We start from the raw sequence: 27,364 nt of genomic DNA on the forward strand, positions 1-27,364 counted from the left end.
ATGTATGTATATATGCATGCATATATATATATATATATGCATGCATATGTATGTATGTATGTATATATATATATATATATATATATATGTATATATAAATGGTAGATGGGTTGTACTTGTATAGCGCTTTTCTACCCTTTTTTAAGGAGCCCAAAGCGCTTTGACAGTATTTCCACATGCATACACATATGTATATATATATATATATCTATATGTATGTGCATATAAGTACTTGTGTATATATATTTATATGTATGTATGTATGTGTATATTTATATGTTTGTTTATGTATATATATGTATGTATATATATATATATATATACATATATATATACATATATATATATATGTATATATATATGTGTGTATATATATATATATGTGTGTGTATATGTATATGTATATGTGTGTATATATGTATATATATGTATATATGTTTGTATATATATATATATGTGTGTATATATAAATGGTAAATGGGTTGTACTTGTATAGCGCTTTTCTACTCTTTTACCCTTTTTTAAGGAGCCCATGTATATGTATATGTGTGTATATATGTATATATATATATGTTTGTGTATATATATATATATATATATATATGTGTGTGTGTATATATATATATATATATATATATATATATATATATATATATATGTATATGTGTGTGTGTGTATATATATATATATATATATATATATATTCCTAGTGCGATGTCACATCATTGATGGGAAAATGATTTGCCTGAGCGGCTATAAGACACTGAGAGTAACAAGGTGTAGAAAATGATTTGGACTTCCCGCGGGCCGGATCTTGCTTGCCGGGGTCCAAAATCCGGCCCGCGGGAATGTTTAAAGCAAAATTTAACCCAGCTTGAATACAATTGCAATAGAGTAACATACTAAATAAGTTACGGCCGTCCTCATCACATAATGATCTGCAGTAAATAAGACAGCCGGCAAGACCTAATATTCACCAGATATTCTAATGAAAGTGTGTCATTGTGTTTGCACCTGGATTGCATGAAGTCATACATAAGTCAATCAGTGAATCAGTGCCAGGAAAATGCTTTATTTACCAGTCAGGTACTAAAAGATGCACTCCAGTTCCACGTGTGAATGTTGCTGGGTCCTCTTTGCAACCGACCTGTGCCCTTTGTTCCTTGTCTGCGGCCATAAAAAGGCTGAGGTATGTTGTCCCTTGTGCAATATCTCAAAACACGCATGTCGTCAATACCATGGCCGGGAAACATAAGCTTGCATTTTTTGGATTACTGATTTTCATTGCAATCAATGGGACCTTGTCTATCTCAGGTAAACTAATTGTTATCAATTCATATAACGCGTCAACACACAAAGTCATTATTCTTCATTGTTGTCAATGTAATAAGTCAACTTTATAATACGTATTGTTTATTTCCTCTGTAGAGGAAGAGCTCCATGCCACTTACTGGAACAACAAAGGGAAGCAAGCGCTTCACACTGCCCTCAACATCCAGCCTAATATCCACAAAGCCAAGAACATCATCCTCTTCCTAGGGGACGGTAGGTCGGAGGAAGCTGATTAAAACGCTTTTTTTTTTTTAAATTAGTACAGTAATTAGATGCCATTGGAGCATGAAAGTGAAACTTTTATTGCCGTGGTACAACGGTTCTTAGAGGAAGTGATCAAATTACTGGGAACTGAATAGTCCAAATGGGAAGTTGTTATGGCTGAAGGGGTTGACATTTGGTTGTTTGTTGTTCAAAATAACAAAATTAACTGGGGCCACAAAGGGAAAACATGAGTTGGGAATTACCTGGGTCCTTTAAAGGCCTACTGAAATGAGATTATCTTATTCAAACGGGGATAGCAGGTCCATTCTATGTGTCATACTTGATCATTTTGCGATATTGCCATATTTTTGCTGAAAGGATTTAGTAGAGAACATCGACGATAAAGTTCGCAACTTTCTTTCGCTAATAAAAAAGCCTTGCCTTTACCGAAAGTAACAGACGATGTGCGCGTGACGTCACGGGTTGTAGGGCTACTCACATCCTCCCATTGTTTATAATCATAGCCTCCAGCAGCAAGAGCTATTCGGACCGAGAAAGCAACAATTTCCTCATTAATTTGAGCGAGGATGAAAGATTCGTGGATGAAGAAAGTAAGAGTGAGGCACTAAAAAAAAAAAAAAAATGAAAGGAAAAGCGACGGCTCCGGGCGACGGCAGTGGTAGCGTTTCAGATGTAAGTAGACACATTTACTAGGATAATTCTGGAAAATCCCTTATCCGCTTATTGCTTTAATAGTGTTTTAGTGAGATTGTAAAGTCATACCTGAAAGCCGGATGGCTGCAGTGAACGCCAGTGTCTCAGAGAGAAGCCACTGGAGGAGCCAAGATCACAGATGCCTTTTTGACAGCTGCAGGAGGAGGTCCCATAATCCACTGAAGTCTCCAGTAAGAGCTGACTTAATATCACAATTTTCCCATCCAAAAACTTGCTGGTTGACGTAGAGAAACATGTTCGCTTGACCGCTCTGTATTAAACCCTCACAACAAACAAAGAAAAAACGGTTTTGTTTCGCTGCTAAAGGCAGCTGCAATACACCGCTTTCCACCAACAGTATTCTTATTTATAGTCTCCGTTATTAATTGAACAAATTGCAAAAGATTCAGCAACACAGATGTCCAAATTACTGTGTAATTATGCGATGAAAAGAGACGACTTTTAGCCGTAAGTGGTGCTGGGCTAATATGTCCGCTACAACCCGACACGTCATTCCGCGACGTTTTCAACAAGAACCTCCGCGGGAAATTTAAAATTGTACTTTAGTAAACTAAACCGCCCGTATTGGCATGTGTTGCAATGTTAATATGTCATCATTGATGTATTAACTATCAGACTGCGTGGTCGGTAGTAGTGGGTTTCAGTAGGCCTTTAACACATTGGTCCCCAACTGACTTGAGCCCAAGGACTGGCTAAAAATGTCATATGAATAAAGTTGGTTAATCTATTACAGTTATGCGTATTACTACATCATCACACCAAAATAAACTCACCTTAAAGGGGTCATATTGTGGTGGTTGTTTTTACATTTAAAACACTTCCTTGTGGTCTACTTAAGTGTTTCTTAACCATTTGTCCGCGAGCGCCCCCTGGAGGGCCGCCAAAAAGTATCTGTCTCTCTGACGGGGTCCGTATGGGCAGCGGCAGTACTCAGTGGTAATACACATTTCCACCACGTGTGGCAGTAATGACGATGTCAAACAAACAGGAACAGTTTGGAGCTGAAGTCAAACAGAAGTTTCTTAAGCGCAAAAAATATGACTAAAATTGTGGAGCTGTGTATTCGTTTACACCTAAATTTTAGTGACATTAAAAAAAAAACCAACATATAAATTATCATTGTTTACTATAGATTTAGTTAGAATTGCATAGTTCTATGTAGATTTGTATTAATCAGGCCATTGTATTTTCTTAGTATTTGTTTTTTTAATCAGTCGGACCTAAGACTTGATAATAATCTTGTTATGCAAGGACTGAGGGTAGGTGACGGCAAGAGACACCAAGGGGTTATATTGTTCTAAGTATTTATTATATATAGACACTAAATATAATAAACAAAAAATAATAATGATATTAACCAAGGAAATGGAGCGTGACAAATTCCAAGAGTGTGTATGGTGTAAGACTATGTGAGTAGATTAGCTGTTGAGTGTTACCGTAAATGTTGAACGAGAGCGAAGGAACACGGAAGTCCTTGGGGCAGGCAGATGAACCAAGGCGAGCGAGAGGTGTCGAGAAAAACGTGTCCAAGTGGAAGGTCAAGAATCTAAAAGGGCAGTCCGAGAGGCAAGGGAAACAACAGGAGAACACAGAAAGCACTGCGGGAAGACAACAGGAACATCAGACACAACAGAAACACAGAAGTCACAGAGGAAGAGCGAGTTCGGGGGATGGAAGCCAGACACGGGATGCTTACAAAAGGTACAGAAGACTATACTCCGGCACGGCATGGCAGGTTGTGCGGGCTTAAGAAGGCAGCTTGTTCATCGCACAGAGGTGCGCTGATTGCAGATCTCCTGCAGCCGTGCGAAGGCGCGCCCGCAGCGGAGAGGGAACGCCCGTGGGCGTGGCCCGCGGTGCTCTCACTGGAACACACGGATGGATGAGCGGTGGTGGCAGGAGTCTGAGGCCGTAACAAATCTTTGTGATTAACACATGTTTTCATATGAATTGGCGAGGATTATCCTGTTAAACTAGGAGAAGGTTAGATTTAATTATTGATATTAAAATTAAGAGTAAGATGACTAAATCGGTGTCAATATGTGAGTGGGGCCTCTTGCCTCTCGGTAGTGGAAAAGGTGGGCCCAAGTTCAAAAAGGTGAAGAACCCTTGGTCTACCTAACATGTATCGTCATTCTTTGGTCAACTTTTTGCATCGATTATGTTTCACAGTCCGTTTTCTGCTTTCTAATCGTCTCTCTAAGATGTGTCGTCATGTGGGCGGGCTTATTTAAGTTGCTTTACTTCGATTGCCTCTTCTCCCCGCCATCTTTGTTGTAGTTGTGCAGCTGTTTGAGACACTTGTGATTTAGGGCTAGATAAATAAACATTGGTTGATTGATTGATTGATTGATTAGTTAGTTGCGCTTCTATAGCTGCAGTCCATATCTACTAATGGATATAAATTAGAACTATACACTACTTTGTATTACAAATGGCAACAGCAGAGGGTGCATGTGCATGTAAGAGCCAGTCAACCCCATAACAATAGGATTGAGATTTGCACAAAGCACTTTGGGGTAAATTTATGATTACCTCAAAACTGATATGGTTAACATTATTAGCAAAAAATATATACAAAAGAAACACAATTTCCGGACTTCCCTGCTCTTCCATTTCCTCTTCCATAGACACCAATACTCTTTCAGCATTTTGCGAAAAACATCAGTAGAAGAGGACACAAACATATAATCTTTTTCTATAGTTTTGGATCTGCTCTGCTATTTTTCTCAGTTTTTCCCTAGATTCTGAGTCGGTCTTTCTCCCTGATTTTCGAGATCGCATTGTCTTGAGTCAATACTTGCCTCATATTACCATCATTTGGAAAACATATGCAGGCTGATCCCTTCTTTAGTGGTATTGCAACAACCTGCAACAATGCATCTGGCAGACATGTTGGCTGTTTCCTTTAAATTTTGTGTGGAAATAACTTGATTCAGGATGAAGATGCTACCAAAACACATGCAACGCAATGTGAAATTTCCTCCAGTCTTGTGTAGGTGATGTCAGCAGACTAATGCAGGCCTAAGGTGGGCGTTCCAAAATCTGCAGAAAACCAGCCAGAAATAACTACTCCGTCCAATTCAGGGGAAATTTTACCTGTAGACATGTGGTTTAGGTCAAGTACTATGAAATAAGTGCTAATGTTGTCAGCACTGAAGGAAGTCCTTTCAAGCCCCAATGAATAACTTTCAGTTTTGGTTGATTTTGGCGGCACCAGTGGACTCAAGCAGTACTGTTTTTACCAAAAAGAAGACCCAAGTTCCCATGGCGTCATACTGACATGATGTCCATTTTAAGGTCTCTAATGGCTATGCTGATTTTAAATAGCAGACACTATCAAGGATTGTCCTACAAACATGACGCTACTACCAAGAATGCATCGGGGCGGATGCAGGTCCGAAGAAACGAAATACCAACGGGAGATTTTTCGTAGTCGTCAAAACCATCACGCTGGTGGCTATTTATTGCTACCACGCAAGTTTTCGATAGATAACATTAGCAATATAATTTGAACGGACCTGTATCCAGTGAGGGTTGGACTCTGCCAAGGCTGTCCTTTGTCCCCGATTCTGTTCATGGACAGAATTTTCTAGGAGCAGTCAGGGCGTCGAGGGTATCTGCTTTGGTGGCTGCTTTTTTGCAGATGATGTGTTCCTGATGGCTCCATCTGGCCAGGATATTCAGCTCTCTCTGGATCGGTTCGAAGCCGAGTGTAAAGCGACTTGGATGGGAATCAGCACCTCCAATTCCGAGTCCATGGTTCTCGCCCAAAAAAGGGTGGAATTCCATCTCCGGGTTGGGGAGGAGATCTTGTCCTATGTGGAGGAGTTCAAGTACCTTAGAGTCTTGTTCACGAGTGAGGGAAGAGTGGATCGTGAGGTCGACAGGGGGATCGGTGCGGCGTCTTCAGTAATGCGGACTCTGTATCGATCCATTGTGGTGAAAAAGGAGCTGAGCCGGAAGGCAAAGCTCTCAATTTACCGGTCGATCTACGTTCCCATCCTCGCCTATGGTCATCAGTTTTGGGTTATGACCGAAAGGACAAGGGGCCGAAATGAGCTTCCTCCGCCGGGTGGCGGAGCTCACCCTTAGAGATAGGGTGAGAAGCTCTGTCATTCGGGAGGAGCTCAGAGTAAAGCCGCTCCTCGTCCATATCGAGAGGAACCAGATGAGGTGGTTCGGGCTGTGGTCAGGATGCCACCTGATTGTCTCCCTAGAAAGGTGTTTCGGGCACGTCCGACCGGTAGGAGGCCACGGGGGGAACCCAGGACACGTTGGGAAGACTATGTCTCCCGCCTGGCCTGGGAACGCCTCGGCAGGAGCTGGACCAAGTGGCTGGGGAGAGGGAAGTCTGGGCTTCCTGCTTAGGCTGCTGCACCTGCCACCCAACCTTGGATAAGCGGAAGAAGATGGATGGCATTGAAAGTTACTTAACTAGTTTAGCAGAAACCTTCAGCATTGAGCTCACGCTGGGCCAAATGTTGATCCTGACAGTCTTTTTTTTTTGTCTCTGTTTTTCTTTTTGTTGCCTCCTCAGATAAAACTTTTCGTTTCTTTGGTTGTTTTGGAGCCTTGGCCGTGATGGCAGTAATTGCACGTAGGCGTTCTTCTTCTTTTTGGTTTTCTGGCGGCACATAGGCATTCGCATCGACTTCCGTCAAGTCAGCACATTATTTTTTTTTTGTGTGGCAGAGTTCCTGCCACCCTCCTCAATGTTTTTAAGTGCTAGTGAGAGCGTTACAGGCCCGCTCAGGCTTTGACAAAGTTGTCATTCAACTAGTTGTAAGCCAATCTATCGTCTCGAAAGTTATGAAAATATTTTATGCTTTAAATTCAACTTCTGGCACAATCCAAAAACAGTATCATGCTTTTGTTTTGCAGCTCTTTTTGAGACTAAATATTTGTTTTACTACCACTAGATGACCCTCTTTTAGAAACCTAGTAATACAAACAGGCTTACTTCTTTAACTACTATCTCAGTGAACCAGTTTGAACCCAAAGAAAGTTCAACTTTACCACTCTGTTTATTCCATGGGTCAAGGTGTGTATTTTACACACACAATTCAAACTTTATGGACGTACATTAACAAGATATACATGCTGAACGCAGTAATTGTTTTATGATGTTTATCAGCACATATCATGGGTAACACACACGTGAGTGGTTTTCATGAAAAAAAAAAGTTAAGTCGAAAACTGCAACACATTCCAAAGGGAAGTTCAGTCCAGTTCATTTCGACGTGCATATGATACAATATAATGCATCACACAATCCCAGTTGTTTCATTACAGCACGTCCGAAAAGGAGTAGGAAGAAGCAGAGTTTAATTAATCCTACCCCTTTTCATACCATAGCCATTTTATCCAATTTCCTTGTTCTCTGTAACAGAGCAGTGTACAAATAAATTAGAAATAAATAATAAACCATAGTAAGCAAACAAATATTAAATACTAGGGGTGTAACGGTACACAAAAAATTTGGTTCGGTACGCACCTTGGTTTAGAGGTCACGGTTTGGTTCATTTTCGGTACAGTAAGAAAACAACAAAATATATATATTTGTTGTTATTTATTTTACCAAATTTGCAAAATCTTCCACCAAAAATATTTTTCTTAGTGGAATATTTGATGTGAAGTAATCGAAACCTGGGATGAGTCAATAATTCATAATACCATTGATTTTGATTCAATATTATGTTTTGAGCAATGACAGTTTGAAAGAAAAAAAAAACAGCTTTGTTTTATTAGTCAACATTGCAACTTTTTCTAAATTACATTTAACCTTCAAGATGTCAGGGTTGTTCCTGACAGTTTTGTTTTAATTTTATTTTAATTAAATCAGGTTTTCGGATTCAATGCCTGCCTCCTTCTCTGCATCCTGGGGTTCGTCGCAAAATAACTCTGGAAAACAAGATTTAATTAAATACTAGAACAAGACCTAACAAAAGGGTACAAACAAAAAGCGCCCAAGAGGCGGATAACAAACTAAAAGAGCTAGTATGGGAGCTAGAAAACAAAAGGAGCTTAGCATGGAAGCTAGCAAAAACAAAAGGGCCTAGCATGGAAACTAGTGGGTAGCGAACAGGAAAACAGAAGTCGTACTTGTAATATGAAAACAAACTGGAAGCAGGGAACAAAAAACAATAAGCTACAAACAGCTACCGAAATATAGCTTACCGCTACGCTGCAAAGACACGACCTGGCACGACACGACAGGAGCGACAATTCATGACACCACAATAATCCAGCCCCGACTGGAGGAGAAAACAGGTCTAAATAGGAGCGGGCTGATTGACACCAGGTGTGGCCAGGTGCCAATCAGCCGCAGCTGAGGGGACACATCTATCAGGGAACAACACAGAAATAATACAAAATACAAAATAAGAGCACTGACAAGGAAATACTACACACACAGAGGAAACAAAGACAAATGCAGAGGAAAAAACTAAAACATAGTCAAACTGTCAGGGACAAGCCTGACACAAGCTTTTTTATTTCACTTTTGTTATGTTTTTGTTTATTTTGATAGTATTTTTAGAATGTGCCGTGGGCCTTTAAAACATTAGCTGTGGGCCGCAAATCAATCAATCAATCAATGTTTATTTATATAGCCCTAAATCACAAATGTCTCAAAGGACTGTACAAACCACTACGACTACGACATCCTCGGAAGAACCCACATAAGGGCAAGGAAAACTCACACCCAGTGGGACGCAAGTGACAATGATGACTATGACAACCTTGGAGAGGACCTCAGATGTGGGAACCCCCCCCCTCTAGGGGACCGAAAGCAATGGATGTCGAGCGGGTCTAACATGATAATGTGAAAGTTCAATCCATAGTGGCTCCAACACAGCCGCGAGAGTTCAGTTCAAGGCGGATCCAAGACAGCAGCGAAAGTATTGTCCACAGGAAACCATCCAAGCGGAGTCGGATCAGCATCGTAGAGATGTCCCTAACCGATACACAGGCGAGCGGTCAATCCTGGGTCCCGACGAGCGGTCCATCCTGGGTCCCGACTCTGGAGAGCCAGTAATTCATCCATGGTCATCGGACCGGACCCCCTCCACAAGGGAGGCGGAGGACAGAGGAGAAAAAGAAAAGAAGCGGCAGATCAACTGGTCTAAAAGGGAGGTTTATTTAAAGGCTAGAGTATACAAATGAGTTTTAAGGTGAGACTTAAATGCTTCTACTGAGGTAGCATCTCGAACTGTTACCGGGAGGGCATTCCAGAGTACTGGAGCCCGAACGGAAAACGCTCTATAGCCCGCAGACTTTTTTGGGGCTTTAGGAATCACTAATAAGCCGGAGTCTTTTGAACGGAGATGTGGCCTCTGGGGCACATTTTTGACACCCGTGCTATTGATAATAAAAAATTTAATCTGATAAATCAATGGATAAAAACCCCAGCCTGGAGACGCATGCGCGTTTATAATAACTCTATCGCTCTCTGCCCCTCCCTCACGAAAGCGCCTCCTGCGCTCGAAATTTCTTTTGTTTATAACGCCTTCTTAACTCTGAACGTATATTGTTAATACACACAACCATAACTCAAAATGTCCGGCATTTTGAGTATTGTTTATGCTACTTAACATGTCCGTGTGGAAACTCTTCGGTACACCTCCGCACCAAACCGAAACCCCCGTACCGAAACGGTTCAATACAAATACACGTACTGTTACACCTCTATTAAATACACAAATAATCTTTGTCTCAATAAAAAAAAAAAAGGAAATTAAAAAAAGGGTTCAAGATGTTCATCATAATTCGTGTTCTGTGTACTTAGTGAACACTTTGTGAAGAGACTTTCAACAATGGATGGATTTTAAAAACCTGGAGTACTTTTTCTTGTAAACTCACATACTTGTAAATTAAGGGAGCTTTGCAAGGGTCCAAGAGTGGTTTGATTGTTGACGTCATCTAACTTTTTTCTTTTTTCTTCCGCTTCCAGGGATGGGAATAACAACGCTAACTGCTGCCCGCATCCTCAAAGGACAACTTGCAGGACATTCAGGAGAAGAGACCAGCCTGGTCATGGACACATTCCCGCACTGTGCACTGTCGAAGGTCAGACCACTCATATTGACAAAGGGAGTTACGAGTTAATGAGTTACGACTTTAAGAAAAAAAAACAAAAAAACAGTTTACAGAGATTGCAGAGACATTGAAACACTGCAAAAAAGGATGATATGGTCATGCTCAAGGAAAAGGGTTTCTGCAGCCCTTATCTATATGCTGTGTTTTTATGGAATTTTACCACCAAAGTATTACCAGCTCCTTCCTGCTCCGTCATTAATGAGAATATAAAAGCGAATTTCCCCCTTTGCATTAACTGTCCCTATGGCACACATCATTAATGCACCGTTCTCACAAGGCAGATACGCTATATTGCCAAAAGTATTTGGCCACCTGCCTTGACTCGCATATGAACTTGCAGTGCCTTCCCATTCCTAACCCATTGGGTTCAATATGATGTCGGTCCACTTTTTGCAGCTATTACAGCTTCAACTCTTTTGGGAAGGCTGTCCACAATGTTGCACAGTGTGTTTGTCGGACCATTCTTCCAAAAGCGCATTGGTGAGGTCACACACTGATGTTGGTCAAGAAGGCCTGGCTCTCAGTCTCCATTCTAATTCATCCCAAAGGTGTTCTATCGGGTTCAGGTCAGGACTCTGTGCAGGCCAGTCAAGTTCATTTTCACTAGACTTTGTCATCCATGCCATTATGGACCTTGCTTTGTGCACAGTCATGTTGGAAGAGGAAGGGGCCCTGTCACGCCAAATTTCTTCCCCCCTACAAAAACCTTGCCCCCGGAAGAAATTGGCATGACAGCCCCTCCAATGCCTGAAGGACCCCAATGAGGGCGTGACAATACCAAGTTATATGACTCTTAAGGGTTACAGCTGCAAAATTAGCAAAGCAAAAATAGCTTGAAAGGTTAGCATGCTGGAATGCTAATATTTTTTCCTCACCGTTAAGGGTTACAGCTGCAAAATTTGAGAAAAAAAAATTGCTTGAAAGGTTAGCATGCTGAAATGCTAATATTTTTTCCTCACCGTTATTTTTCACCTATGACAATCAGCCAATTATAATGCTTTTAAAACAGGCAGCTGTGTGGGCTGCTTTAAGGTCCTTCCACCCTCATTGGGGTCCTTCAAGTAGTTTCTTCCGGGGGGAAGGTTTTTGTTGGGGGGAAGAAATTTGGCGTGACAGCCCGCTCCAAACTGTTCCCACAAGGTTGGGAGCATGGAATTGTCCAAAAATGTTTTGGTATCCTGGAGCATTTTAAGTTCCTTTCACCTGAACTAATGGGCCAAGCCCAACTCCTGACAAACAACCCCACACCATAATTCCTCCTCCACCAATTTTCACACTGGGCACAATGCAGTCCGAAATATACCCTTTTCCTGGCAACAATATTCATACTTATGGATAATAAACACTATTATTGATAATGATGACACTAATTGATAATGATTGATTATAATAACCTTAATGATAATAATGGGGACGGCGTGCATCGAGCAAGACACTTCACCCTTGCTCCTGATGGGTCGGGGTGAAGGCCCCCCGTCCGTGTGTTAATGTGTGTGTGAATGGGTGGATGTAGAAATTGTGTCAAAGCGCTCTGAGTACCTTGAAGGTATAAAAGCGCTATACAAGTACAACCCATAACCTCCAAACCCAGACAGGTTAATCCGATTGCCAGATGGAAAAGCGTGATTAATTACTCAAAAGAATGCGTCTCCACTGCTCTAGAGTCCAGTGGCAGCGTGCTTTACAACACTGCGTCCAACGCTTTGCATTGGCCTCTGTGATGTATGGCTTAGATTCAACTGCTCGGCCATGGAAACCCATTCCAAGAAGCTCTCTGCGTACTGTACGTGGGCTAGTTGGAAGGTCACATGTAGTTTGGGCCTATGTAGCGACTGACTGTGCAGAAAGTCGGCGACCTCTTTGTACCGCTGACCCCTCTCTGTCAGTTTACATGGCCTACCACTTTGTCGCCGAGTTGCTGTTGTTCCCAAACTCTTCCAATTTCTTACAATAAAGCCGACAGTTGACTTTGGAATATTTAGGAGCGCACGCAAAACAGTTCCAGTCCTGATGAATCACGACGAGAGTGTGAAATTGGCCCTGTGATGAAGTGGCGACTTGTCGAGGGTGTACTCCACCTACCGCACAAATGCAGTTGAGATAGGCTCCAGCACCCACTGCAACCTCAAAAGGGACAAGCAGTAGAAAATGGATGAATGGATGGATGTCTACTTGTCCCAGTATTGTGCACGTTCCAATAATCAGCATGAATCATGTTTATACAAGAAGACACGCTGAATGTTTTGCACATTGACACAAAACCTCCGTGCACCAGCTTAGTAGATACTGTATATCAATCAATCAATGTTTATTTATATAGGCCTAAATCACTGGTGTCTCAAAGGGCTGCACAAACCACAACACAAACAGCCTCGGTAGAGCCCACATAAGGGCAAGGAAAACCATTGGACATGCTCTCACCTTGTGAAGTTCTTAACATGCCGATGCTATTTGTTTTTGTAGACGTACAATGTGGACCAACAGATGCCAGACAGTGCTGGCACGGCCACGGCATACTTATGCGGCGTGAAGGCCAACTACGGCACCCTGGGGGTCACCGCTGCCACGCCAAGGTACAATTGCAGCGCCGTCTACGGGAACGAAGTGACCTCCGTGCTGCATCGGGCCAAGCAAGCAGGTACGCTTAGTGTCTGCCCTGAGTTGGGTAGGTCATACCAAGTCATACCAAAGATTATAAAAATGGGACTCATTACCTTCCTGCTTGGCACTCCGCATCAAGGGTTGGAATTGGGGGTTCAGTCACCAAAATTATTCCCGAGCGCGGCCATCGCTGCTGCTCACTGCTCCCCTCACCTCCCAGGGGGTGGAACAAGGGGATTGGTGAATTTCCCCACACCTGGTGGTATTTTAACTTTAATATCGAGCTACTAATTAAAGAAATACAATTTAGAAAAGGAGTTCAAGTCCGAGTCCATGGTTCCCTCCCGGAAAAGGGTAGAGTGCCATCTCCGGGCGGGGGAGGAGACCCTGCCCCAAGTGGAGGAGTTCAAGTACCTAGGAGTCTTGTTCACGAGTTGGGGAGGACTGGATCGTGAGATTGACAGGTGGATCGGTGCGGCGTCTTCAGTAATGCGGACGTTGTACCGATCCGTTATGGTGAAGAAGGAGCTGAGCCGGAAGGCAAAGCCCTCAATTTACCGGTCTATCTACATTCCCATCCTCACCTATGGTCATGAGCTTTGGGTCATGACCGAAAGGATAAGATCACGGGTACAAGCGGCCGAAATGAGTTTCCTCCGCCGTGTGGCGGGGCTCTCCCTTAGAGATAGGGTGAGAAGCTCTATCATCCGGGAGGAACTCGAAGTAAAGCCGCTGCTCCTCCACATGGAGAGGAGCCAGATGAGGTGGAATCTGGTCAGGATGCCACCCGAACGCCTCCCTAGGGAGGTGTTTAGGGCACGTCCAACCGGTAGGAGGCCACGGGGAAGACCCAGGACACGTTGGGAAGACTATGTCTCCCGGCTGGCCTGGGAACGCCTCGGGATCCCCCGGGAAGAGATAGATGAAGTGGCTGGGGAGAGGGAAGTCTGGGCTTCCCTGCTTAGGCTGCTTCCCCCGCGACCCAACCTCGGATAAGCGGAAAAAGATGGATGGATGGATGGATGGAGTTCAATTCAGTTGTTCTTGTTTCAGGAAAATCGGTGGGAATCGTCACGACAACCCGTGTGCAGCATGCCTCTCCAGGTGCGAACTATGCTCACACCGCCAACCGGGGTTGGTACGCTGACTCGGATCTCAGCAGTGAAGCCGTCCAAAATGGCTGTCGGGACATCTCGTATCAACTTGTTCACAACACAGAGATAAATGTAAGCTTTAAGACATCCAGCATATATGTTGATATACCCTGAAACAGGGGTCGGCAACCCAAAATGTGCCATATTGGACCAAAAATACAAAAATAAATCCGTCTGGAGCAGCAAAAAAATTAAAAGCCATATTACATACAAATAGTGTGTCATGAGATATGCAATATGTACATACAGCTAGCCTAAATAGCATGTTAGCATCGATTAGCTTGCAGTCATGCAGTAACCAAATATGCCTGATTAGCACTCCACACAAGTCAATAACGTCAACAAAACTCACTTTTGTGCATTCGTGCAGAACGTTAAAAGTTTGGTGGCCAAAATGAGACACAAAAAGATGTGACATAACACACATCTTAGAAAGTAGGAGAAAGTTATACATGTAAACGAACTACGGTGAGTTCAAGGACCACCAAAATTAGTAGGACAAAACGGCACTCACCAAATACTCGAATCAGTGATGCATGTTTAGTGTAAATAGTGTGCTTTGGTGGCCAAAATGAGACACAAAAAGATGTGACATAACACACATCTTAGAAAGTAGGAGAAAGTTATACATGTAAATGAACTACGGTGAGTTCAAGGACCACCAAAATTAGTAGGACAAAACGGCGCTCACCAAATACTCGAATCAGTGATGCATGTTTAGTGTAAATAGTGTGCTTTATAACAATTAAGGAGGTTTGTGTCATGTTTGTCCTCCTACAGAAATCATATTAACACACACAAAAATATTTTTTTCCCCCCTCGTCTTTTTCCATTTGTCATACATTTTTGTTAAAGCTCCAGAGAGCCACTAGGACGGCGCTAAAGAGCCACATACAGCGCTAGAGCCGCTGGTTGCCGACTCCCACCCTAAACGGTCAGTTGTGTCAGTTATTCATCAATACATGCTTTGGATTAGTGGTGTCCCAAGTGGGGTCTGGGGCGAAATACTATTCCGAAATACCCACATAAAAAGTGGAATAAAAGAGCAAATAGGTCCAAAGCAGGGGTCGCAACCCATAATGTTAAAAGAGCCTTATTGGAAAAAATACAAAAAAACAAAAAAAATGTCTGGAGCCGCAAAAACTTAAAAGCCTTTTATAAGTGTTATAATGAAGGCAACACATGGTGTAAGTGTCTATATATGCCTACTATCAAAAGGCTGACGCAAACCTCCGTTGACAGAAATGTTGTATTTTAATTTTTATTCTACACAGGATGAGATAACTTCTGGAAATTACTGGTTCAGAATAGCCAAAAGTATATATGTACCGGTATGTGTGTGTCCAGGTTTAAGGAAACGGCAGGCTGTCTTCTTCTAATGGAGTTATTACAATCTTTGCAAGCTGGTTAACATTTGCTATGGTCTGGAACAACATGGCACACAAACAAAAAGAACTGCAGCCAATATTAAATACAGATGATGTGTCATGAGCCATGCAAAAAGAAATTAAATACACAGAGGACATACGTAAAGAAAATTAAATGAGTTTAAATATAGCTACAAATGAGGCATAATGATGCAATATGTTCATACAGCTAGCCTAGATAGCATGCTAGCATCGATTAGCTTGCAGTCATGGATTAACCAAATATGCCTGATAAGCACTCAAACAAATCAATAACATCAACAAAGCTCAACGTTCTGCGTTCAAGCACAGTATAAAATGTTTGGTGGACAAAATGAGACAAAGAGGGCATGGCATGATTACGCCTTTCTGTGGCAGCATCGGAGAAAGTTGTACATGTAAACAAACTACGATGAGTAGTAAAATACATTTTGGTGCACTGCGCGACTGCTTTTAAAATGCCCATAAAATGTGGTAGATAGCTCCTGCTTGTTGAAAAACATGGCAAACGTAGGAGCATAATAACATGAATGTGCAGTAAATGGGAGTGTCCCTGTATACTTGCACTCATTTTCGTTTGCATAGTCCGTGTTAGTAAATCACACACAACCAGCTGACGAGTAGAACGTACAATTTCATAGATTGCACACGCTGCTTTGCTTGAAGTGTTTAGATCATAGTAAGTCAGACCCAAAATGTCCTAAAAACAATCAACGCCGTGTTTGTTTACAATGAGCTTAGGGGACGTTTACATTTCATTTTAGGTTTTATTGGTGCGACATCATAATTCCTCATATCGGCACACTAATTATCCGTCTGATATTTATCATGCATTCCAACTAATATAACAAAACTGACATACAGAGGGTTTTTTTTCTTTAAAAAAAAAAAATATATATACTGTATGTGTATATATATATATATATATATATATATACATATACATATATGTATATAAAACAAAACTGACATACAGAAGGTTGTTTTTTTCTTTAAAAAAAAATTAAAATAAATAAATATATATATATATATATATATATATATATATATATATATATATATATATATATATATCCAATCAATCAATCGATGTTTATTTATATAGCCCTGAATCACAAGTGTCTCAAAGGGCTGCACAAGCCACAACATCCTCGGTTCAGATGGCACATCACCTGAGTCATATTACCATCATATTGTAGGCTACATATGTATAAAGATGATAATAACTATAGATTTTATTTGTAAAAAGCACTTTATATTGAGCAAACAACCTCAAAGTGCTACAGTGTATTAATATATATATATAAATATATATATATATATATATATATATATATATATATATATATATATATATATATATATATATATATATATAGCCCTGTGATGAGGTGGCAACTTGTCCAGGGTGTACCCCACCTTCCGTCCGAATGCAGCTGAGATAGGCTCCAGCGACCCCAAAGGGACAAGATTTAGGTATATATATGGAGGTATATATATATATATATCCATCCATTTTGTATCCCATCCATTTTCTACCGCTTATTCCCTTTCGGGGTCGCTGGCGCCTATCTCAGCTACAATCGGGCGGAAGGCAGGGTACACCCTGGACAAGTCGCCACCTCATCGCAGGGCCAACACAGATAGACAACATTTACACTCACATTCACACACTAGGGCCAATTTAGTGTTGCCAATCAACCTATCCCCAGGTGCATGTCTTTGGACAATTCCAAACTACAACCCAGCAGGCAAAGGACATTAAGGCTTTGTTTACACTAAGCCAGATAAGGTTATCCAGGGTGAATCACACCTAACTTTATCCGTGTCCACACACAACAATGCCACCATTTAGGACCCCAGCGCCCCCTCCATCCGGCGGTGCAAAGCGACCTAGTAGGCATGTGCGGAAAATGCACACATCATAGTCACCTCCAGTGTTGCTTTGTGTGCAAGTTCTTAAATGTAACTTATCGGAACAATATCCAGTGTTGTGGTATTTCAATTACCGTATTTCCCTGAATTGCCGCCGTGTATATAGTATGCGCCTGCCAAGAATTACTGATAAGTCAAACTCCATCCATTTTCTACCGCTTACTCACTTTTGGGGTTGCGGGGGGCGGAAGGCGGCGTACACCCTGGACAAGTCGCCAACACAGATAGACGGACAACATTCACACTCACATTCACACACTAGGGCCAATTTAGTGTTGCCAATCAACCTATCCCCAGGTGCATGTCTTTGGAAGTGGGAGGAAGCCCGAGTACCCGGAGGGAACCCACGCATTCACGGGGAGAACATGCAAACTCCACACAGAAAGATCCCGAGCCTGGATTTGAACCCAGGACTGCAGGAACTTCGTATTGTGAGGCAGACGCACTAACCCCTCTGCGTGAAGCCCATATATATATATATATATATATATATATATATATATATATATATATATATATATATATATATATATATACTGTAGATATGGTATTGGATTTTAAATTGAAACATATCCAAATGGCCTCCGGACTTATTACTCAGTACTGGAAGATGTTTGGACACCGCTGTGTTAGATAGAGCAGTGTTTTTCAACCGTTTCTGAGCCGAGCCACATTTTTTTTCTCAAGCAGAAAACATAAAAAAACTCACTAGCCGTTATTGACAATAAAAAGTAGTTCTTATAATTGTTGGATATAAATCAAACCATAATCAACCATGCATCAACATAGCTCTTGTCTTAAAGTACGGTAGGTGTACTGTCACGGCATGACTTATTGGAGTTGTTTGCTGTTGTCCTGTGTGTAGTGTTTTAGTTCCTGTCTTGCGCTCCTATTTTGGTGGCTTTTCCTCATTTTTTAGTATTTTCCTGTAGCAGTTTCATGTCTTCCTTGAACGCTATTCCCCGCACCTGTTTTGTTTTCGCAATCAAGACTATTTAAGTTGTGCGGAGGCTATCCTTCTTAGTGGGGACATTGTTGATTGTCATGTCATGTACGGATGTACTTTGTGGACGCCATCTGCTCCACACGCTGTAAGTCTTTGCTGTCGTCCAGCATTCTGTTTTTATTTACTTTGTGGCCAGTTCAGTTTTAGTTTTGTTTTGCATAGCCTTCCCTAAGCTACAATGCCTTTTTGTTTATTTTTGGTTAAAGTGTTAGATACCTTTTTGCCTCCCGCATATTGTGATCACGACCAACAATGTTCCCGACATCTACAAAGCAATTATCTACCTGCTGCCACCTACTGATATGGAAGAGTATTACACAGTTACTCTGCCGAGCTCTAGACAGCATAGACACTCAACGGCACATTTGCGGATTAAAATTTACTGGTTTGCAAAAAATGTTTTTAACCCAATAAAGTGAAATAACATAATCTCCCACAGCACACCAGACTGTATTTCACGGCACACTAGTGTGCCGCGGCACAGTGGTTGAAAAACACTGATATGGAGTATCTCTTGGAACCATAGGATTTGATGAAATGTGTAGAAATTGAGAACAGTAGGGAAGGGATTCATATGGCCCCATTCCTGGGTGTATCTCACGTGAGAGGAAGAGGGTGAGGTAATCATTTTGCAATGCAGTCTGCTGAAAATGATGGAAAGCGCCATTCTACATAGCAACCGACGCTGATGTCAAAGTTGGAATTGCCACAAAGTACATTTTATTCAACACTATGCTGCCTTCTGGTGGGTAGAGTGGGTAGTGCACCCCCCAATTCGTCACGTTTCATGTGTCAGGTAAACCTCGACGAATGGGGCCATATTAATTCCCTTCCGACTGTAACATAAAATAATAAAAACTAATTTTGTTTTCTCATTAAGGTCATACTTGGTGGTGGTCGAGAGTACATGTTTCCCAGGGACATCCAAGACCCAGAATATTCCAGTGTTAGAGGAGATCGAAACGATGGACAAAACCTTATTGTCGAGTGGCTAAAGAATAAAAGGGTAAATGCTTTTTTTTTAGTACTAATGTGTAACGTCAGAGTTTTTACAACCCACAAAATCACTGACCAGTGAATTTGTGTGTTTTTTTTTTTTTTTTATGGCTAACAGAACGCTAAATATGTTTGGAACAAAAAAGACTTTGATGCTGTCAATCCGTCAAAGACAGACTTCCTGATGGGTAAGTAGCAGAGCACCGTATCGGACACAAAAATAGTAATTTCACTGAAAATATTTCAATTAAAAACAACACCAAATAATGCCTTTGCAAAAGTCGATCCACCCCATTTATTTTTGGTATCCTGGCTGAGCCGCTCCACTAAGTTATTGATCATTGCCTCCATTGCAGCAAATAAATTACATTTCTTACAAGTAGCATTATCACCGGAGGACGAAGCTAAACATTTTCCATATTTAGGCTATTAAAAACTCACCAAGGGGCTGTCGGTTATTACATTATTTGATATATTTGTACAGTGTTACTGTTTGAAGCAAAGAAATAGCATTTCTGGGGCCATCACCTCACTAAGACTTCTGCTTCTTCCTATGGGCAGATAAGGTCCTCCTAAATGGGGGTTGTCTTTGTCCCTTTTTATTCAGGTTTCTATGGTAATGGCTCCTCTGTTGGTTTACATTGCGTTGATTTTGATGGATTAGTGTCTCTGATCGGTGTTTTCTTTGCACTTATAGAAGTGCAACATCCCCTGGTAACGTTTTCATTAGTATCTCTACACATCGTCTGGCACCACACACTTAGAGTAGCATACACCTCCCACACACTCATCAAAGGTTTGAATAATTGAATAAACCTGTTAAACTGATCCACCTTGTGGTGTCGTCTAATTGTTCGAACTAAATCTAAATGTTACATTTTAAATATAAATGTTCAATCTAAATATGATGTTAATTATTACTTATTGTTTAAACAAATAAATGCTATAGATACACATTGAATACAAATGTTACATTTAAATGAGAAAAATAAATATAAATGTAAAATAAAATACATGTAAAATGTAAATCAATATTTTAAATCTAAATCTGGTGTGTATGTGTCAAAGGGAAGGAGGCTACACCAAGGCGGAACTGCAGTTTACCAGGTTTATTTAAACCTTTGATGAATGTGTGGGGTGTGTATGCTACCAACAGTGAATGAGTGCGCACGATGTGTGGTATTAACAATGTGAGATTTACTAGAGGATGTTGTTGGTGCGTGTTGAATGACTTTTTTGCCGAATCCAAGGGAGAAGGCGAAGAGGCAGTCAGCGGGGAGGCAAGCAGGTGGGGCCTGGAAAGAGGCAACGATGTCTGTGTCAAAGCAGGGGTCGAGGATCGAGGGAGGGCAAGCAGAGATCCGGAAGGAGGTCATGCCAGACATGATGCTTACTCAGGGAGATTGGCTACGTTCTGGCGAAGGTCTGTTGGGTCCACTGGCTTTTATGCCGCTCCCTCTCATCAGGGCCAGGTGCGCTGATGAGCAATTGCCGGCAGCCTTGAGGCTGCGTGGGTGTGCTGCTCCCAGCTCGAGCAGGCGCGTAGCCAAGCGTGCTGCCAGCAGAGGTCCCGGCAGCTTCAGCTGCCGAGGAAAAGCAAGTTCGAGTCTGCGCTTTGAAAAAATCAAAATGTTAAATCTAACCGTAAATGTTAAATTATAGTAAATGTTATATTTCAAATATACATGTTAAATATAAACACTGAATCTAAACCTAAATGTTAAATCTAAGTCTAAATGTCAAATGGTAAATATAAATGTACAATTAAAATGTCTCACTTACCAGAGGATGTTGTCGGTGCGTGTTGAATGAGTCTTTCGCCGAATCCAAGGGAGAAGGCGAAGAGGCAGTCGGGGAATAGAGAGAGGCAACAATGTCTGTGTCAGAGCAGGGGTCGAGGATCAAGGGAGGGCAAGCAGAGATCCGGAAGGAGGTCGTGAGGCGAGACACGATCACAGGCAACAAGGAAGACACAAAGGACATCAAAACGGGAACGAGGAAGAGCACAAAGAAGGCGAGCAAGGAACGAGGCAGGGGGGCCAGACGTGATGCTTACTCAGGGAGATTGGCTACATCATGGCGAAGGTCTCTTGGGGTCCACTGGCTTTTATGCCCCTCCCTCTCATCAGGCCCAGGTGTGCTGATGAGCAATTGCCTGCAGCCTTGTCGCTGCGTGGGCGTGCCGCGGCCAGCTCGAGCAGGGGCGTATCCAAGCGCACTGCTTGCAGAAGTTCGACAAAATCGAAATGTTGAATCTAACCATGAATTTTAAATTATAAATACAGTATTTCCTTGAATTTCCGCAGGGCATATAGTATGCGCCTGCCTTGAATTACTGCCTGGTCAAACTCGCTTCGCAAAATAATTAGCGCATGCTTAGTATTACTGCCTGGTCAAACTCGTGAGCTCACGAGTGACACTTCCCCTGTCATCATTTTTAAAATGGAGGAGGCTGATTTCAATACCGGTAATTTGAAATCGCATAAAGGGAAGAAAATTAAGAGCTATTCAGTAGGATTTAAGGTCCAAGCTTACATCACACTCAATTTTTTACTGCATGTGTTTGGTAAGTGCCGGAGTGAGAAGAGGTTCTAAAATAATTAGCGCATGCTTACTTTTACCGCATGCCTTTGGTAAGCGCAGGGCTGAGAAGAGGTTCTAAAATAATTAGCGCATGCTTATTTTTACCGCATGCCTGTGGTAAGTGCGGGGCTGAGAAGAGGTTTTAAATTAATTTGCGCCCCGGCGCCAATTCAAGGAAATACGGTTTAGTAAATGTTGAATCTTAATATAATGTTAAATTTCAAATATACATGTTTAATGTAAACATTGAATCTAAATCTAAATGTTGAATTTAAGTCTAAATATCAAATGGTAAATATAAATGTAAAATTAAAATGTCTCACTAAGTGTGAAGCTAAATATGTTTTTAAAACATACAAATATCCCACTGTTCCCACACCTGTCTGCGCAGGTACCTCGAAAATTGTGACGGATTTTTTTCAATCGGCATATACAACAAATCAGATATTCTGCACTGGTAAGGAAAATCCGGCTCAGTTTTGATCGACAGTGTCAGAGAGGTATTATTTTTTTTTAAATGTCACAGTTGTATTTGCGGGACTGCCTCTTTTATTGAACTCATAATTGTCATAAGAACAATTTGTCAGGGGATTGGATACAAGTTATCAGTAGACTTCCCGTGCTCGCATTGTAAGCCGACCATTTTCCCCCACACTTATAGTTTATTCTCACTGCTGCTAGGTCTTTTTGAGCCCAAGGACTGTCGCTACGAGATGGAGCGTAATCCAGCAACAGACCCATCCCTCACTGAGATGACAGAGAAGGCAATTAAGATTCTCAGCAAAAACCCGAAAGGATATTTCCTTTTTGTGGAAGATAAGTATAATTGTTTTTCAAAGACATCATATACAACCGTGGAAATATAGATTCAAATACAGATGTAATACGCGAGAGGTGGCGATAACGCACGTGCAACCCTGAGAATCATTAGTCTTTGTCTTGCATTTCAAGGGGGAGAATAGACCACGGCCACCATGCCGGCAGGGCCAAGAGGTCGCTTACCGAGGCCATCGAGTTTGACCGAGCCATCGGGCGAGCAGCCGAACTCACAAATGAGCTGGACACCCTGTCGATAGCCACCGCAGACCACTCGCACGTCTTCACCTTCGGAGGAGGTTCAGCCAGAGGAAACTCTGTTTTAGGTGAAATGTTTACACAGGCTGATGAGAGCTGACCTGAGGGAGCCATAAAACCTTCCTGGTATCAATTCATCATGTGATCTGCAGGGGTTTCTCGGAGCATTGCTGAGGACAACAAGCGCTTTACCAATGCCGGGTACGCCAATGGGCCGGGATACCAGTTTGTCAATGGAAGTCGCCCAGATGTAAATGAGACAATTTCTTGTAAGTAAGACCACATAATAAAGCAGCTCCATCTTGTGGTGGAAGATGTGACGCACTGGATTTCCAGTGGTATACACTTTTAGTTTTGTTTAGTCTTAATTTGAAGGGACACTGCACATAAACATTAACATATGTTCTGTAGCAGATTATAGCTAAATAGCTCATTTCCATCTGCAGTCCCTGGCTACCTAAATTAAAGGGATACAAAAATCATGCAGTAAAAATGTAACAATACAATCATACTATAGCTTGTAATCAAATTAAGAAAAGTCATAAAATGTCCTTTCATTGACACATACTTAATATACAATACAACCACACCTCCTTTACGTCATCACACATCGACAATGCATGCTCTTGTTCACATCTGTCATCATTTGTAAAAACAACCATAATTTTAACAGACACACCTCACAGTTTACAACAAAATGCTCTCATGGAAAAATATAATACACATAAAGTTGACGTGTCAATCATAGTGGCCACCTCATTGCCCGCGTGAGCAGCTTTGTTTGCTCCAAAGCCACTTTTTAACTCCAATTGTGGACGTTAGACTTTTCAAGTTTGTAGTGAGGTCGTTCCATTCCTTTATGGCTTTATATGTAAAGGCTGATTGTGCAAAATATGTTTTACATCTGGGTACACTACACTGCCCCCTGGTGGAGGCCCTTGTGTTTCTAGTTGTCATAGCAGATGTAAACTGGACAAAGTGCTTAAGTGGCGCTGGTGCAGTGTTTAACCACTTCAAAATAGGGGAAAATGCACGATCTAGTGAGATCCAACACAACTATAGCATGGAAGCATTTTATATTTAGCTCACTTTTCTCACATTTAGCTTATCTGTATTTTCTTCACATTTGAGTTGTAAATATGACTCTAAATGTTGAATCTAAATTGCAACTACAGATGTATGCTTGTTGTATGTAAAATGCCTAATGTCAAATCTAAATGTAACATCTAAATGTAAAATCTAAATGTTAAATTTAAATCCAAATTTAGTGGACTCTCCTATTTCTGGGGCTGAGGTCGCTGATGTAGTTAAAAAGCTCCTCGGCGGCAAGGCCCCGGGGGTGGATGAGATCCGCCCGGAGTTCCTTAATGCTCTGGATGCTGTGGGGCTGTCTTGGTTGACAAGACTCTGCAGCATCGCGTGGACATCGGGGGCGGTACCTCTGGATTGGCAGACCGGGGTGGTGGTCCCTCTCTTTAAGAAGGGGGACCGGAGGGTGTGTTCCAACTATCGTGGGATCACACTCCTCAGCCTTCCCGGTAAGGTTTATTCAGGTGTACTGGAGAGGAGGCTTCGCCGGATAGTCGAACCTCGGATTCAGGAGGAACAGTGTGGTTTTCGTCCTGGTCGTGGAACTGTGGACCAGCTCTATACTCTCGGCAGGGTTCTTGAGGGTGCATGGGAGTTTGCCCAACCAGTCTACATGTGCTTTGTGGACTTGGAGAAGGCATTCGACCGTGTCCCTCGGGAAGTCCTGTGGGGAGTGCTCAGAGAGTATGGGGTATCGGACTGTCTTATTGTGGCAGTCCGCTCCCTGTATGATCAGTGTCAGAGCTTGGTCCGCATTGCTGGCAGTAAGTCGGACACGTTTCCAGTGAGGGTTGGACTCCGCCAAGGCTGTCCTTTGTCACCGATTCTGTTCATAACTTTTATGGACAGAATTTCTAGGCGCAGCCAAGGCGTTGAGGGGTTCCGGTTTGGTGGCCACGGGATTAGGTCTCTGCTTTTTGCAGATGATGTAGTCCTGATGGCTTCATCTGACCAGGATCTTCAGCTCTCACTGGATCGGTTCGCAGCCGAGTGTGAAGCGACCGGAATGAGAATCAGCACCTCCAAGTCCGAGTCCATGGTTCTCGCCTGGAAAAGGGTGGAGTGCCATCTCCGGGTTGGGGAGGAGACCCTGCCCCAAGTGGAGGAGTTCAAGTACCTAGGAGTCTTGTTCACGAGTGGGGGAAGAGTGGATCGTGAGATCGACAGGCGGATCGGTGCCGCGTCTTCAGTAATGCGGACGTTGTATCGATCCGTTGTGGTGAAGAAGGAGCTGAGCCGGAAGGCAAGGCTCTCAATTTACCGGTCGATCTACGTTCCCATCCTCACCTATGGTCATGAGCTTTGGGTCATGACCGAAAGGATAAGATCATGGGTACAAGCGGCCGAAATTAGTTTCCTCCGCCGGGTGGCGGGGCTCTCCCTTAGAGATAGGGTGAGAAGCTCTGCCATCCGGGAGGAGCTCAACGTAAAGCCGCTGCTCCTCCACATCGAGAGGAGCCAGATGAAGTGGTTCGGGCATCTGGTCAGGATGCCACCCGAACGCCTCCCTAGGGATGTGTTTAGGGCACGTCCAGCTGGTGGGAGGCCACGGGGAAGACCCAGGACACGTTGGGAAGACTATGTCTCCCGGCTGGCCTGGGAACGCCTCGGGATCCCCCGGGAAGAGCTAGACGAAGTGGCTGGAGATAGGGAAGTCTGGGCTTCCCTGCTTAGGCTGCTGCCCCCGCGACCCGACCTCGGATAAGCGGAAGATGATGGATGGATGGATGGATGGATTGTTCATTATAAATCTAAATGTTGAATATAAATCTAAATGCTAAATGTAAATGTCCAGTCTAATGCTGATGTAAAATATTACTTAAAAGATATATATAAATAGATGTTATATATACATATTGAATACAAATGTTGACTTTAAAAGTTACAAGTAAATATATATGTAAAATGACAAATTTAAATGTTAGACAATAAATGTTAAATCTGGATCTAAATGTTAAATATCAATGATATATTGAAATATAAATGTTAAATATACATGTAATTGTTAAATGTAAATCTAAATATGAAATGCTAGATATAAATGTTAAATCTAATTGTGAAATCAAAATACAAATGTCAAATCTTAAATATAATTGTTAAATCAAAGGCTAATTGTTCAATCTAAAATTAAATGTAAAATATTAAACAAATATATGTTAAATATACACATTGAATATACATCTTAAATTTAAATGAGAAACATAAATATAAATGTAAAATAAAATAAAACATGTCAAATCTAAATGTTGAATCCAAATCAATAATTTAAATCTAAATCTAAATGTTGAATCCAAACATACATTTTAGATTATAAATATATTAAATGTTATATCTAAATCAAATGTTAAATATAAATGTTAAATGAAAATGTTTCACTAAGTGTAAAGATAAATATTTTTAAAAATACGCAAGTATATCACTGTTCCCACACCTGTCTGCGCACAAAAACGCCCACATCTGGGACTACCCCGAAAAGCGTGAGTGATTTTTTACTGTATATACAACGAATCAGATATTCTGCACTTATTTAGTTTTGATTGACAGTGTAACAGTTTTTTTGCGGGACCGCCTCTTTTATCGAACATAAGTAGAACAAAATCTTATATTTGTATAGAATAACAGCCCTTAATGTAGTCTATTAAGACTAACAGACAAAATAAACTACTACAATCATATTTCCCTTTCTTTTGCAGCGGGTGATGAATATCTTCAACAAGCAACGGTCCCTCTTGATTCAGAGACCCATGGCAGTGAAGATGTGGCCATCTTTGCCAAAGGACCAATGTCACACCTCTTCCATGGGGTCCAGGAGCAGAGCTACATCGCCCACGTGATGGCTTACGCAGCATGTTTGGAGCCTTACGAGGACTGCAAACTCACCCTTCCCAATCACGCTGGGTCAATCTTCCCCAGTTTGATGTTCCTTCTCATCGGCCTTCTTCTTTGCATGGTCTCCTCCTCATAAACGTGCCTGATTTGACTTGTCGTATATGTATATTACCATGTATAATATACACAAATATACTCAAATGTATATTTGTGTCTTGGGGTTTAAAACATGCAACAACTGCCATTACAAGTACTTTGTATTTATTAAGATGCATCCCGGTGGCGTTTTCTCTGGCAACTCCTGCTTATTCCAAAACCCA

General features: G+C 41.9%; 1 protein-coding gene across 1 annotated transcript in view; it reads left to right on the plus strand.

Annotated features, from left to right (window-relative positions):
• The first annotated feature begins 1,217 nt into the window (after positions 1-1,217).
• Positions 1,218-27,364, plus strand: part of alpi.2 (alkaline phosphatase, intestinal, tandem duplicate 2) — a 26,480-nt gene continuing 333 nt past the window's right edge. Inside the window, exons 1-11 of the mRNA XM_061884023.1 lie at positions 1,218-1,314; positions 1,429-1,545; positions 10,226-10,341; positions 12,835-13,009; positions 14,026-14,198; positions 19,354-19,479; positions 19,588-19,657; positions 22,734-22,868; positions 23,003-23,194; positions 23,279-23,395; positions 26,909-27,364. The exon at positions 26,909-27,364 is cut by the window's right edge and continues 333 nt beyond it. Coding sequence (XP_061740007.1) covers positions 1,239-1,314; positions 1,429-1,545; positions 10,226-10,341; positions 12,835-13,009; positions 14,026-14,198; positions 19,354-19,479; positions 19,588-19,657; positions 22,734-22,868; positions 23,003-23,194; positions 23,279-23,395; positions 26,909-27,180 — 1,569 coding nt within the window. The 5' untranslated portion in view covers positions 1,218-1,238 and the 3' untranslated portion in view covers positions 27,181-27,364. The remainder of the gene's footprint in view (positions 1,315-1,428; positions 1,546-10,225; positions 10,342-12,834; positions 13,010-14,025; positions 14,199-19,353; positions 19,480-19,587; positions 19,658-22,733; positions 22,869-23,002; positions 23,195-23,278; positions 23,396-26,908) is intronic.

Source organism: Nerophis ophidion, linkage group LG22 (assembly GCF_033978795.1).
Source record: "Nerophis ophidion isolate RoL-2023_Sa linkage group LG22, RoL_Noph_v1.0, whole genome shotgun sequence".
Taxonomy (NCBI): Eukaryota; Metazoa; Chordata; class Actinopteri; order Syngnathiformes; family Syngnathidae; genus Nerophis; species Nerophis ophidion.